Source organism: Bufo bufo, chromosome 2, assembly GCF_905171765.1.
Source record: "Bufo bufo chromosome 2, aBufBuf1.1, whole genome shotgun sequence".
Classification (NCBI taxonomy): Eukaryota; Metazoa; Chordata; class Amphibia; order Anura; family Bufonidae; genus Bufo; species Bufo bufo.
In genome coordinates this window covers 509155773-509171354 of record NC_053390.1, presented here as the reverse complement: position 1 = coordinate 509171354, position 15582 = coordinate 509155773, and the positions used below count along the sequence as shown (strand labels likewise).

At 43.9% G+C, this 15582-nt stretch overlaps 1 protein-coding gene across 1 annotated transcript; it reads left to right on the top strand.

Annotated features, from left to right (window-relative positions):
• Window positions 1-2356: 2356 nt before the first annotated feature.
• Window positions 2357-13812, top strand: PPP1R3B (protein phosphatase 1 regulatory subunit 3B). Its single transcript, XM_040417871.1, has 3 exons — window positions 2357-2521; window positions 4684-4799; window positions 12092-13812. The coding sequence occupies exons 2-3, from the start codon at window positions 4765-4767 to the stop codon at window positions 12948-12950; spliced, it is 894 nt and encodes a 297-aa protein (XP_040273805.1). The 5' UTR covers window positions 2357-2521; window positions 4684-4764; the 3' UTR covers window positions 12951-13812.
• The last annotated feature ends 1770 nt before the right edge of the window (window positions 13813-15582 follow it).

Sequence of the window (15582 nt, the reverse complement as noted above, 5' to 3'; positions counted from 1 at the left end):
TGGATGCACTGTATAGTAGGGGCACTATTTATGGTTGCACTGTATAGAAGGGCACTATTTACGGATGCACTGTATAGCAGGGGCACTATTGATGGATGCACTGTATAGTAGGGGCACTATTTATGGTTGCACTGTATAGTAGGGGCACTATTTATAGATGCACTGTATAGTAGGGGCACTATTTATGGATGCACTGTATAGCAGGGGCACTGCACATGGGTGCACTGTATAGTAGGGGCACTATTTATGGATGCACTGTATAGTAGGGGCACTATTTATGGATGCACTGTATAGTAGGGGCACTATTTATGGATGCACTGTATAGTAGGGGCACTATTTATGGATGCACTGTATAGTAGGGGCACTATTTATAGATGCACTGTATAGTAGGGGCACTATTTATAGATGCACTGTATAGTAGGGGCACTATTTATGGATGCACTGTATAGTAGGGGCACTATTTATGGATGCACTGTATAGAAGGGCACTATTTATGGATGCACTGTATAGTAGGGGCACTATTTATGGACGCACTGTATAGTAGGGGCCTTATTTATGGACGCATTGTATAGCAGGGGCCCTATTTATGGATGCACTGTATAGTAGGGGCCCTATTTATGGACGCACTGTATAGTAGGGGCCTTATTTATGGGTGCACTGTATAGCAGGGGCACTATTTATGGATGCATTGTATAGCAGGGGCACTGCACATGGGTGCACTGTATAGTAGGGGCACTATTTATGGATGCACTGTATAGTAGGAGCACTATTTATGGGTGCACTGTATAGCAGGGGCACTATTTATGGACGCACTGTATAGCAGGGGCCCTATTTATGGATGCACTGTATAGTAGGGGCCTTATTTATGGGTGCACTGTCTAGCAGGGGCACTATTTATGGACGCACTGTATAGTAGGGGCACTATTTATGGATGCATTGTATAGTAGGGGCACTATTTATGGACGCACTGTATAGTAGGGGCACTATTTATGGACGCACTGTATAGCAGGGGCACTATTTATGGACGCACTGTATAGTAGGGGCACTATTTATGGACACACTGTATAGCAGGGGCCCTATTTATGGATGCACTGTATAGCAGGGGCACTATTTATGGACGCACTGTATAGTAGGGGCACTATTTATGGATGCACTGTATAGCAGGGGCCCTATTTATGGATGCACTGTATAGCAGGGGCACTATTTATGGACGCACTGTATAGTAGGGGCACTATTTATGGATGCATTGTATAGCAGGGGCCCTATTTATGGATGCATTGTATAGCAGAGGCCCTATTTATGGGTGCACTGTATAGTAGGGGCACTATTTATGGATGCACTGTATAGCAGGGGCCCTATTTATGGATGCACTGTATAGCAGGGGCACTATTTATGGACGCACTGTATAGTAGGGGCACTATTTATGGATGCACTGTATAGCAGGGGCCCTATTTATGGATGCACTGTATAGCAGGGGCACTATTTATGGACGCACTGTATAGTAGGGGCACTATTTATGGATGCACTGTATAGCAGGGGCACTATTTATGGATGCACTGTATAGCAGGGGCACTATTTATGGACGCACTGTATAGTAGGGGCACTATTTATGGATGCATTGTATAGCAGGGGCCCTATTTATGGATGCATTGTATAGTAGGGGCACTATTTATGGGTGCACTGTATAGTAGGGGCACTATTTATGGGTGCACTGTATAGTAGGGGCACTATTTATGGATGCATTGTATAGCAGGGGCACTGCACATGGGTGCACTGTATAGTAGGGGCACTATTTATGGAGGCACTGTATAGTAGGGGCACTATTTATGGGTGCACTGTATAGCAGGGGCACTGCACATGGGTGCACTGTATAGTAGGGGCACTATTTATGGGTGCACTGTATAGCAGGGGCACTATTTATGGGTGCACTGTATAGCAGGGGCACTGCACATGGGTGCACTGTATAGCAGGGGTGCAGTTTAGGAGGGTACTCTTGCCCTCCTGCTGATGGCTGGTTGGGGTTTGTAAAAGGGAACCATTTTGCCTGACACATCACATGAAGAATTTGCCAGAGCCCCATTCTCCAAAGCTATTGCATCTGACAGGAATAAATCCACGGGCAGCTGTCCCCTCAAGCAGGAGTCACCCTGATGCACCCAGCATGTGGCTATATCAGTCAGACCTATAGCACCCCTCCCCCAGTCTTACATGCACCTATGTACCTTGTCTCTCGCCAGCGTCCGACAGACGATCACGTGGAGCCCAGTGCGCTGTCTCTCTCTCCCTATTGGCTGGCGGCTTCTCACTGACTAGCTGTGATTGGTTGAGCACACCAGTTCACGTGAAGCGTGGAGTGGGATGGGACGCCGGTTTCTTTAACATTGAGAGAGCTGCAGGCTGGAGGAGTCGGCTCAGTGGCCTGACGGGATGGGGATCCCGCTGCGAGCGGCCCGGTACCCCGTCCAACCCTCTCCCAACCATGGTGTGCTGCTGCTGCGAGAGGGGACACTGATGGCATAAGGTATGCGGAGGGCTTTGGGGGCCATCTAATGCTGTTCGCACGTGTTAATGTGCTGGAAGACGGAACTGGTCAGTGCCTGGCTGCCATGGAAAGTGCCCAGTCCTGATTGCCGGCTGTAATGATCTCAGTCACTGCACAGTGTGAACGGAGCCGAGTTCTTGTGCGGTTTTGGGGATTTATGCTGCGCACCTGAGCCTATCCTATCTGGGTCTGTGTGGAGTCCACATGGGCGATCAGTGCTTCTCTATGACAGTATAATGTTGTAGAATAGGGTTAGGTTGACTAAAGCTGGCCAGGTACATTAGGTTAAAGGGGGGCTCTCCCTTAAGCCGATCACTGGGCTTCTGGACATTGTGTGATCTGACCGGAAGATTTCAGTCTCCCAGTAGATCCCAAGAGGAGCCATTCATCAGCACACTGTATATTTAGGGCAGGTTTTTCAGCCAAAGCCAGAGATGCTCTTTGTAACCGCCGAAAGATAAGGGTCCCTAAATAGAGGAGCGCTCCCTTATCTATTCCCAGTTGTAGACAAGAAGTCTTCTAAACTGGACAAACCTGTCGGCCAGAACTGTAGATATCTTCCAGAGCAGCCGACTATCTACAGTGTGTGGGGCCCCCAGAAGGACATTGTGCCCGAACCTCCTGTTCTCATGGGCCATAAGCCCCTGCCGTAGGGCCGCACTGATCGTGGATGCGTGAGAGGAGCGTTGTTTTTTTTCTTTTTTGGGGGGAATTAAATCCCCCCCCCCCCCCTACACACACGCATTACCAGCAAATTGTCCAACTCGGGCATCTGAATGTGTGAACCTGTCCTAGGTGTGTCTTCTCCAGCTGGACCTTCTACACGAGGTGCCGTAGTCCATGTGTCCACTTCTCACTCTGTAGTTGAACCTTTTGTGGTGTGTAAACCAGAACCCATCCACTGGCTGTAACAGCTGTCTAGTTGGTGTGTACTCTAAACCCTCACTAACCTGTTATTTGTGTGTGAAATGTGGTATACGGTATCTAGTATATGTACAGGTTCTCATTGTAAGGGCAGGTTTAACAGTACTATACTGCTGACAGTACAAAGTGGGGGATCTGGGAGAGCAGTACAGACGATTTGCTGAGATTTCCTTATCAGGAGTAGTGAGAATGTGCAGGTTTTTTTCCCTGCTCCCTAAAGTGCCCAGGGTGGGCTTCACTGAACTTTAGCTGCGTCACCGCCCTGAGCCCTCCCCTCTGCTCCGAGTGGTAGCTTTCACATTCCACCAGGAGCCCACTACAGCGCTCGCTCCAATGTTAACGTGGAGCACTTGTACGTGTGGAAATGGGTGGCTTCACACATTGGTTTTTAGTGGCATGTTGGTGATCAAATGTAATTATTTTTCTTTGTTAATTTTGTGTTTTTTTTTTTTTTTTTTGTACAAACCGTAATTGTGCCAAATTGCCCCTATTTGAGACAGATTGTAGACACAGTAACATTAGTAAATCTGGGACCAAATCGCCACAAAAAAGACAGTGCTTAATCTTAGATTAAAAAAAGAAAAAAAAAAAAATATATATATATATATAATGTGTTTCTGCTATTCCTTTTAGAGGTCCATTCACGATGTAAGCCCACTGGACGGATGCTGCTGATTGTCCACCTTGGAGCTTTTTGGGTGCAGAATCCGCAGCATTTCCGGCACCTGCAAAGTGGATGAGATTTCACAGCTCTCCCCCACATGATCCTGACTTGCAGTGTGGATTTTAATTCCTCCGCATGTCCGTTTTTTGCTGAAGAGTTCGACAACTGGTTTCGCCAGGTGTAGCTCATGTGGATTTCGCTGAAGACCCATTGTGGATTTTGCGTGGTGAAATATGTTCCAAAGGAACTTGCCCTAAAAATAGCAGCAGGATTTATTTCCCTGTTAGAAATCGGCGGTATGCACTTGTATACAGCACCTGTATCTGTGGTCTCTCTGCACTCGCTGAACTCTGCTATTTGCTTTAAACTTGCCCTGTCACTTTGTGTTTTATTACTGCCTCTTACTCCTGGGTGAACATGTCTTCCACTAGGTGGCGTTGTGACTCCACTGAAAGCCCGACGTGAACACGACGCTTTCACATCCCATGGCATAAGAAAGGGGGGTGTGTTCCTGTATACGTGTTGTTAATTTCCGCTTTTTTTCTCTTTGCAGACAACGGACCACTGGACTTTTGTTCCCCCTCCGTCCTGGCTAGGCTTTCTTTTCATCGACTCCTCGTCCCATGTGTGCTAAATGCCTAGGCTCGTTTCACCGATGAACTCAACCAGGTAACACAAGAGAAGGCTTTGTCCTTGTTCTGTCACTTGTGCATCCTCCAGGCCCTGATCACACACAGGTCACTTTTTCTAGTTCTTTAGTTTGTCCAGTTAATATGTGAACTGTTACTAAAGATTTCTGCTAATAATAATTTGGGGAGAAACTCCAGTGCGGCATGAGCGTTTTTCCAGTATGTCCATGTTCTGCCCCATATGGCGACGCATTGTAATTAGGAATGTTGTGTTAAGTTTAGGTGCTGACAATGCTGTTTTGTTTTTTTGAACTGGTGGTCTCTTGCCTCCCCCCTCTTTCCACATTACCCGAGGTAGGTCACACACAGGACATTTTTATGCAGGTAGACGGTGAGCATAGAGATGATGGAAGTGAAATTAAATGAAATCCATGAGCACAGTATTAAAGCCCCTGATACAGTAACTGGTATGTACTGTCCTCACAATGACGGGTTGTCCTCCCCTGCATAACGGAAACGGGACGGATCCGTTTTGCAGCCCATAGACTTCTATTATGACTGAATGAATAACGGAATGTCTCTAAAGGCATTCCCTTATGCATTCTGTCATAGAATCGCGTTGTGGTCCGTGGTAACAGAATCCATAACGCAATTCACCTTTTACCACCAAACGAAGTGTGAACGAATTTCATAAGCAGAAATTCGCTCATCTCTAATTCGAGTCTTCCCTTTCAATTGCTCTAATCAATTACACATGGTTGTTGCAGCCAATCGCTGGCACCAAGGTACACTGTGATTGGCTGCAGTGGTCATGTGTTGTCGACATGACTGTGAAACTGCAACCATGTACCATCCGGTGTTGGGGGGGGGGGGGGGGGGGGCGAGCCTCCCTAACATCGTGGGTAGGGATGAGCAAATCTACTTTGGATAAATAATAAATAAGTGGTACCTTGGAACCGAACCTGAGTTTGGGAAATTGTTTTTTACAGTACAAATTAATTTATGAAGTTGTTGCGCAAAGTTTCGAGAAGCAATAACTTGGGCTCATGGAAGCCAATACATTCTAATACTGTACGGAGCTCCTGCTTATAGTATTATAGTCTTGGATAACTTGATGGGGAGGCTGCTGATGACAGATTCCTATTCACTTTTTATGGAGCAGATAAATAAGAGTAGTTAGAATACCTTGCCCATTTCTGGAAGAGGAATAACCTGCCGTCTGGACAATTTATAAAGCTTCCTTCACATAGTGGTGTATTCTAATAAACGCCATAAATTTAATGTATTTTTCTCGCTACTGTAGAGAAGCCTGTATGAATACACACATGGCTAAAATGACACACCTAGAATATGCTGCATTTTGGAAAAGAAATATCGCTGATCCAATAGCACACTGAAAAACTTGTGGGGTCATTTATCAAACTGGTGTAAAGTAGAACTGGCTTGGGGTACTTTCACACTGGCGTTAGAGGAATCCGGCAGGCTGTTCCGTTGCTGGAGCTGCCTGCCGGATCCGGAAATCTTTGTGCAGAATGCATTGGGACAAAACTGAAGTGTTTTTTTTTGCCCGGTATTGAGCCCCTAGGATGGAACTGAATACTGGAAAATGAAAGGTGGAATCTGGTTGCTATGGGCAACTAAACCAGTTCAACTTTACACCAGTTTGATAAATCTTCCCTGTTAGTTTATAGTGCACTATCTACTGTTAATGCTCCACACAGGCAGTCCTGTTCTCTCTCCTTGCCCAATTAATATTGGGGAACAGATAGAGGACTGCCATCGATGACAGCAAGTGTACTATGTTCCTGTAATGGACAGGAGCTGGCAGTCTGTCTCTTCCCTATTAGTAACTGATGACAGGAGTGCCAGCCCTTAGTGCTGACGGTAGGTATACAAGAACACCGCACTTACCGATGACAGTAAGTTACTGGCAGTTTTGTTCTGCTCTCCCTCTTTTCAGTTACTGAAGCGCAGGGAAAAAGAGAACTGTACAGAGCTGGCAGCAAGACAACTAAGGCCACTTTCACACTCGCGTTTGGTTCGGATCAGTCATGGATCTGCACAGACGGATTCGTTCAGATAATACAACCTTCTGCATCCGTTCAGAACAGATCCGTTTGTATTATCTTTAACATAGAAAAGACGGATCCGTCTTGAACACCATGGAGGACGGATCCGTTTTCTATTGTGTCATAGAAAACGGATCCGTCCCCATTGACTTACATTGTGTGCCAGGACGGATCCGTTTGGCTCAGTTTTGTCAGACGGACACCAAAACGCCGCAGGCAACGTTTTGGTGTCCGCCTCCAAAGCAGAATGGAGACTGATTGGAGACAAACTGATGCATTCTGAGCAGATCCTTTACCATTCAGAATGCATTAGGGAAAACTGATCCGTTTTGGATGCTTGTGAGATCCCTGAACGGATCTCACTAACGGAAAGCTAAAACGCCAGTGTGAAAGTAGCCGAAGTGGTGACACTGGCAGAGACGGCATACAGGTGGGGGATAAGACACAGGCTGAGATGCCTGCCTGTGTATGTTTCTCTAGCAATGCTCAGTTAGAGGTGACTCTACACCCTGTTTTCTAGTGTTTAAAAAAATATATATGAAAACCTGTTTCCTCATAAAATATTTTACAAAAATGCTTCATGTCCATATACTATAAACGCCTTATTTTCCACCAAAAAAATGAATCTATCAAAAAGTGTTGTATACCCCAAATGAATACCAATGAAAACTAAAAGTTATTCTGCAAAAATCAAGCCCCCATACAGTTCCGTAGAAAGAAAAATCAAATTGAGTTTTGGGATTCAGCGATTGTAATAAAATGCCTCAGACTCGGATCCAACCAATCACGCCACTTCTCTGGTAAAAGCTGTAGTAGTTGCTAGTTAGCAGCCATTCCTGACTGTTATATGTAAGGACTGGTTTTATCTGTATTATCTGCTTATCTTTCTTAAATCTTCATTTTCTCTTATCTTGGATGACATTTTGGGGCTTTGGAACTGATTTCTCAACTTACAATATTAATTGGTTCCAGGACGACCATTGTAACTTGAGGGACCACTGTATTAGTTTTAGCAATAGTATAGTGGAATTTATGTGTGTAAAATATACAAACATACACACTTTCTTTTTTTTTTTTTTTCTTTTTTTTATCTAGGTTTTCGTTTTGGCTATATTTAGTATAGAGTTTTTTTTTTTGTTTTTTTTTCCCCCATTATAAATTTTCCCCAAGATGAATACCTTAGGGGAAGAAAATTAACAAATAAAAGTCACTTTGAAGGGGCTTGTAACGTTTTGTCACTGTACTACCGTTTTCTGCAATTAGGTGCCATGGAACCAGCAACAGAAACATAGGCTGTCAAAATGCGCTCCAGTCTTTTGAATTCTTGTGGTGGGCCCAGCCAGTAGATAAAGTACATAAATGGCATCCTTTTTCAGGGTACAAGCATACGTTAATGGTTTTGTCTTGAAACCATTTGTAATAGAAAAATATATATATAATATTATTTTTTTTTTTTTTATTATATCCACCAAAAGAAAGGTCTAAGGTGTTCAGTGAAAAATATCAAATACGTCTAGTTAGGCCCATTTCTACAACTGAAAGAATCGCCTGGTAAGGAAGGAGGGTAAACACTCCGGTAATGTAGTGGTTAAAATACAAGGGACAAGGTCAGATATTGTGCCTGAATATTGGGGGCTGCCACCACGGGAAAATCAAGCAATTCTTTCATAGTAAACTAGAGGATATCACTAGTGGTGTAATCTTCTCAGGAGGAGGTCTGAAAGGGGAAACCAAAAAGATGGTGTAAGACCTCTGTAGACATGGCTTATATGTTAGTGACAGTAGATTTGTTGTCTGTATCTTCTTGCCTAGTATTATGGACCTCTATATGAGGCTGCTCCATTTCAGAGGTCTGTAATTTAGGGATTGGTTACCAACTTTGTTTCCCTATACATGACTTAAAGCGAACCTGTCACCAGGATTTTGCGCACAGAGCTGGGGACATGGGCTGCTAGATGGCCACTAGCTCATCTGCAGTACCCAGGTCCCACAGCTCTCCGCGCTTTTATTGTGTTAAAAAAACCTTTTGAGTGATATGCAAATTAGCTGATATGAGTCCTGTAGCCGGAGATGAGTCAAGCGTCAAGGAGCCCAGCACCGCCCCGCGTCCTCCGAATCTCCTCCTTGCCGGCTGACGTCACAGAGCTGGAGCGCCGAAATCTCGCGATGCGCTAGCTAGCGCATGCGCAGTGTCTGCATCATGTTCATTCCCTGTGCTGGCATCAGCACAGGGAACGAACTACGCATGCGCTAGCTCGCGCATCGCGAGATTTCGGCGCTCCAGCTCTGTGACGTCAGCCGGCAAGGAGGAGATTCGGAGGACGTGGGGCGGTGCTGGGCTCCTTGACGCTTGACTCATCTCCGGCTACAGGACTCATATCAGCTAATTTGCATATCACTCAAAAGTTTTTTTTAACACAATAAAAGCGCGGAGAGCTGTGGGACCTGGGTACTGCAGATGGGCTAGTGGCCATCTAGCAGCCCATGTCCCCAGCTCTGTGCGCAAAATCATGGTGACAGGTTCGCTTTAAAGGGATAGTTAGGTCAACCAATGCAGTGCTTGAAGGGGTTGGCCACTGAGGTGTTTTAGCAGTTTTCTATGCTAGTGCTCACCAGTTTGTCACTTTTTTTTTTTTTTTTTAAAGGTTTTGGCCACAAAATTTCTAAAATGTCATAAGACTTTGATGTACATATAGCTTCTGCACAACAATGTATGCTTTTCTTTGTAATATGATGGGTTCTGCTAAAAATGATAGTAAGGGCTCATTCACTCAACATTTTTTTACTTTCCGTTAAACTAAATAATACATTTTTTTTATTTTTTTATATTTATTTTTTTCCTGTCCGGCAGAGAACAGCCTGCTGGAGTTCACCGTTTCCGGCATTGCTGGATACTGCTTTTCATGGCTGGACCCCGTAGACTATAATTGAGGATCCAGCTGTTTTCTAGAACAAATGCCAGGTTCTGGCTGGACAAAAACCAGTTGCATACAATTTTTGACTGGCCAGAAAGCAGCTGGATTCCTTCATAGTTTGTGGGGTCCAGCGATGATTGGTAGTCTCTGGATTCTCTACTAGAACAGCCTGCCGAATCAGGTTACTGGTGATATAAACGTAGCTTAAAAAATGAAGCCAAGAAAGGCCTTAGACAATTTTCCCACAAGTGTTCAGTCCATGAAATATGGTCTGTGAAGGCCACATTTCCTGCTCCTCTGCATAATGATTTATGATGCTATGAGTTCTTGCATGACTGTGGGTCTACTATACTGTAGTCTAATGCTGTGATACAGCAACTCGCTGCATCGTAAATTATGGTGCTGTGAGTTCGGTTCAGAGGAGCAGTCTGGGTAATACGGCTGGTACATGCAGTGCCTTTCCGAGGCCAAACACACTTGTGTAAAATTAGACAATCTGACGCACAGATGAAGATGGATTTACACAAGCGGGAACAAACGTTCCTACAACAATCTGCCCATGTATATGTGCCGCTGATCACCTGCTTGTTCATCAGGTGATCCTGTTTGTTCAGGCACATCAATCAACATTTCTGGGCAGCAGATCGTGCCATCTGAACAGCGATCTTGCTGCTCAGAAACATTGATTCTGTATGGGAATGAGGGATTGCAATACTCATCACTCATCCTTACACTGTGGAGGTGATCACTGCATGTAAATGCAGCGGTGTCCTTCACTTAACGAGCAGCCGACCGTTGGCTGCTACATCATGCAGTCTAAGGCCCCTTTCAGACGAGTGTGCGTTTCACCCGTCCTGAACTTCCAGCACTCTTCGGGGTCACATAGCATTTTGATACTATGTAATCCTTAGAGGTCTGGAATGTACTGGATAATACTGACATAATGTTGTCAGTGTTATCAAATACATTCCAGAAATGTAAGGGTTATATAGAATAGGGATTGACCGATTATCAGTTTTACCGATATTCAGAATTTTGAAAGTTATCGGCATCTATTTTGTCAATATACCGATAACGTATGGGGAACAAGGATCACGCTGCTGACAGCGCTCTGTGTTCCCTCGGCAGCACAGGGGAGAAGGAAGCAGTGTCTCCCTCCCCCTTTGCACTGCCACCAATGAGAGGGGACAAGAGGGGCGGAGCTATGGCCTCTGCACCACCAATGAAGATAACTGTCTCATTAATTCATATACAGGAGGCGGGAGCTGGCTGCAGAATCACATAGCCGTCTCCCGACCTCTGACAAGTAGCTGCGATCTGCGGTAGTTAACCCCCCCCACAACCCAGTATTAATCATTGGTGGCGCAGTGCGCCCCCCAGTATTAATCATTGGTGGCAGTGGCCACAGGGTCCCCTCTGCCCTCCTCCTCAGTGGCAGTTCCAATCGGAGCCCCAGCAGTGTAATCCTGGGGCTCCGATCGGTTACCATGGCAGCCAGGACGCTATTGAAGTCCTGGTTGCCATAGTTGGCTCCCTTGCTGCTGTGTGCACTATGCACAGAGCAGCAGGGACAGTGTGAAGTCCTATTCACCCTGATAGAGATCTATCAGGGTGAATAGGACAAGGGTTCTAGTCTCTAAGGGGGCTAATAGTAAAAAAATAAAATAAAAAAAAGTTCATATTTTGGTGTGTTTTCTTTTTCATTTATAATAATAAAAAAAAAAAAAAAAACGTTTAACTTTTTTTTCAAAAATGAAAATTCACATATCGGTATCTGCCATAAAAAAAAAAAATCTATCGGTCGATCCCTAATATAGAATCATAAATTAAACTAATGCTATGCGAACCCGGCAGTGCTTGAAGTTCAGGACGGGTGCTGTACTGCAAGTCCACAGCGTGACACTCGCTCGTCTGAAAGGGGCCTAACCCGCCTTAATGTGTTAACGTAGACCTTCTGCATCTGTAAACCTATTTCCTGGCAAAAAAAATACAACAAAAACCCTTGCTCTTCCAATACACTGAATTTCAATATACTTTCCTTCAGGATTCCTCTTCTGCTGTAGCATGTGTGATTCCCTACTGCATCTGGTTACATATATTTATTGTGATGTTTGGTCCCTGTGGAAGATGTGACACAAGGGGGCCAGCCACTCAATGCGGTGACTTGATGCTGTAAATTACAGTTCACTGCAGCGACCTGTGGTTGCCTGGCCCTCTCCTGTGATGTCTTCATGCAGATAGTGAGCAAATGAACACTAATTCTAAATAGATTTAGGTTACACTGCATAAACATTTTACAATGAAAGTTTGAAGCATTCCAATGGTAACATGGTTTTTCTTTCTATTAGTGTTCTGGATTTCTTTCCACATAAGCCAACCATGGCTCTGGATATTGCTATGAAGTTCTATTTGCATTCACCAGCACTACAGCAAGACCGCTTGGAGTGCAGGATAATGCCTAAACCAAAGAAGCCACTGAGACCATGCATCCAGCCAAACGACAAATCCTTGCTCACAGAGATGAAGAACCAGGAGAATAAAGTTAAAAAGAAGGTTTCCTTTGCCGACCACAGGGGTTTAGCCCTCACAATGGTGAAGGTGTACTCAGACCTTGATGATCCTTTGGAAATCCCTTTCAATATAACGGAGTTAATAGACAATATAGTCAACCTGACCACTTTGGAGAAAGAGCACCTTGTGTTAGACTTCGCCCAGCCGGCAGCAGACTACTTGGATTTCAGGAACCGCATCCAGACAGACTATGTTTGTCTAGAAAATTGTATGCTCAAAGAACGATCTCTTGTTGGCACTGTAAAGGTCAAGAACCTTGCCTTTGAGAAATGTGTCAAGATACGGATGACTTGTAATTCTTGGCGAGCTTTTACTGATCACGAATGCCAGTATGTTAAAGACACCTATGCTGGGTCTGATTGGGACACGTTTTCTTTTGACCTTGTCCTGCCAGATGACATCCCTCCACAAGAGAGACTGGAATTTGCAGTTTCTTTTGAATGCAATGGGAAAACGTACTGGGACGGCAATAAGGGACAGAATTACAGAATAACTCGTTCAGACTTTCAGAGCCGTCACTGTAACTCTGATTACAGCCTTTCTCTAGATCAGTTTGGAAGTCCCAGGTGCTCATATGGTATATTTCCAGAATGGTCCAGCTACTCTGGCTTTGACAAACAAGGACCTTACTACTGAACTGTCCTGCGAGCTGTAGTGGAGCCAGTCCAGACACCGTAGACTTGGAATTTGGATGTGTCAGATGACATTAGTTAGGACTCTCATATACGAGGTTATGATGTGATAGTATTTGGTTCTCTGCAAAGAATGACTTGATCCTTTTTATCAAGTCTCAATTGGCACCTTTTGTGGAAGTTTTGGGGTAAAAGCTAGAAAATGCTGCTAATCTGTTTTCCTCTCCCCAACCTAAAAGCTGCTACAGTCTTACTGAAGAGACAACTTCTTTTTTTTTTTTTCATGTTCTTTACATTTCTTTGTCGTGTGCATTCCACTAGGATGCCTATGATGTAGATCCTGTGCCAGCGCTTTAATGTAGACTCTAAATTTGGAGCCAGTATGTAACATTGCTGATCCGTCCGATTCTGCTCAGGCGACATGTTTTTATAGTCTTCTGGAACGGAGTTAATAAATGTTTATTTGCACTGGCCAACCCTATGCGCATACACTGCCGTGGTGCCGGAATAACAGGCCTATTATGTTTTTAGGTTTGTTTTAGCTGTTGATTCGACCTAATGGAGTTCTTTTTAAAAATATTTCTCACCTGGGTGCTTTTCAGCTCTCTAAAGCCTTTTTATTGTCTGTATCACATGAATTGCATATTTTGTCTGTTCACTTGGAAACCTGTGCCTTTAAATCTATAATGTCTTCATCTTTCACCTCCCTCTGCATGTGTATGCTTTTGTGTTTGCAGTAGGTTTCCATTGGTGACGTTATTTATACTTTTAGGTGGATGCTGGTGTCCACGTAATAGGTGGTGACACTTTAACTTTATTACTACTGACATACTTTTCTACCTGGCAAAATAAAATTAATGGTGTTACTTTTTTTTTTTTTTTTTTTTTTTTTTTTTTGTGTGGTGTTGTCCTCTTTGAAATGAGGCCAGGACACAGATGACACTGGTTTGACTGGTTTAATTTTATACCGTAAGCAGAAATGGCTTAAAATACACAGACATTTATTCATAGTGTGGAGGATCAGATATTGGCTTCCAGTGTGCTGGCACTGTATGTCTTTCCCCTTTTTAGTTTACAGTCTAAACAGAATTCTAATTAATAAAAAATATATATATATATATATATATATATATATATATATATATATATATATAATTTTTATTTTTTTATTTTTTTTGTGTGCTTTACAAATAACTGACCAGTGTTTTATAAATGACACTTGATTTCTATGCAGTTTACCTATTTTTTTTTTTTATATTTGACCTATGACTTGTTTTGTGGTACGGTGATCGTAGAGGGTTACTCATGTCGTAATCAATGGGACACAACTTTGACCTAATAACTGGCCAGCTTTATTTCTTTTGCCTCAACCATCTTCAGTAGCTTCTTAAAGGGCTTCTGTCACCCCACAAAACTCATTATTTTTTTTTTTTTGGATAGTTACATTCCTTATAGCGCGATATAGGAGAATATAATCTTATCACTTACTTTCATGCGGCCGTTTCTTTAGAAAACGAAGTTTTATAATATGTAAATCCGGTCTCTACCAGCAAGTAGGGCGTCTACTTGCTGGTAGCCGCAGCAGAAAACCGCCCCCTCGCCGTGTTGATTGACAGGGCCAGCCGTGATCTCCTCCTCCGGCCGGCCCTGTCAGTATTTCAAAAATCGCGCGCCTCTGTTCATTCGGCGCAGGCGCTCTGAGATGAGGAGGCTCGTCTCCTCAGAACTCCCTCAGTGCACCTGCGCCGATGACATCACCGAAAGAGAAGACGTCATCGGCGCAGGCGCACTGAGGGAGTTCTGAGGAGACGAGCCTCCTCATCTCAGAGCGCCTGCGCCGAATGAACAGAGGCGCGCGATTTTTGAAATACTGACAGGGCCGGCCGGAGGAGGAGATCACGGCTGGCCCTGTCGATCAACACGGCGAGGGGGCGGTTTTCTGCTGCGGCTACCAGCAAGTAGACACCCTACTTGCTGGTAGAGACCGGATTTACATATTATAAAACTTCGTTTTCTAAAGAAACGGCCGCATTAAAGTAAGTGATAAGATTATATTCTCCTATATCGCGCTATAAGGAATGTAACTATCCAAAAAAAAAAGTTTTGTGGGGTGACAGAAGCCCTTTAAATATTTCTCCCCCCCCCCCCCCCTTCCCTTTTGGCTTCACTCCTATTTGTGAGATATCTGCTTGCCTCTGTATCGATGACCAGCAGGTGTAAAGGCACCATATCTGTCAGAATATTCTTGTATAACATGAGTTCCCGAAACCCCTCCCCCAAGAACTCGCAAAAGTATGTTGGGAAGTGGGGAAAAGACTGTAATTTGTTAACCACCCTCAAAAAATAAAAAAATAAATTTGTAAAAGTATATTTTCTTTTCTGAATGTATGCAGAGATAAGTAACTCTACCCAGTGCCTTGTCCCGATATTTCTGCATGCTTTGTATTTTAAGGGGAAAATGCAAACTTTGTACTCGCGTCATTGGGGACAACATATGCACTTTATAATCACGAGTGAAATGGATTTTTTTATTTTTTTGTTCGAATTTTGATGTTTTTAAAGTGAATTGTAATAAAGGTAATGCATTTAAATGAACAACCTCTTATGTATTTTGTGTGGAAGGATGAGGTTTCCTC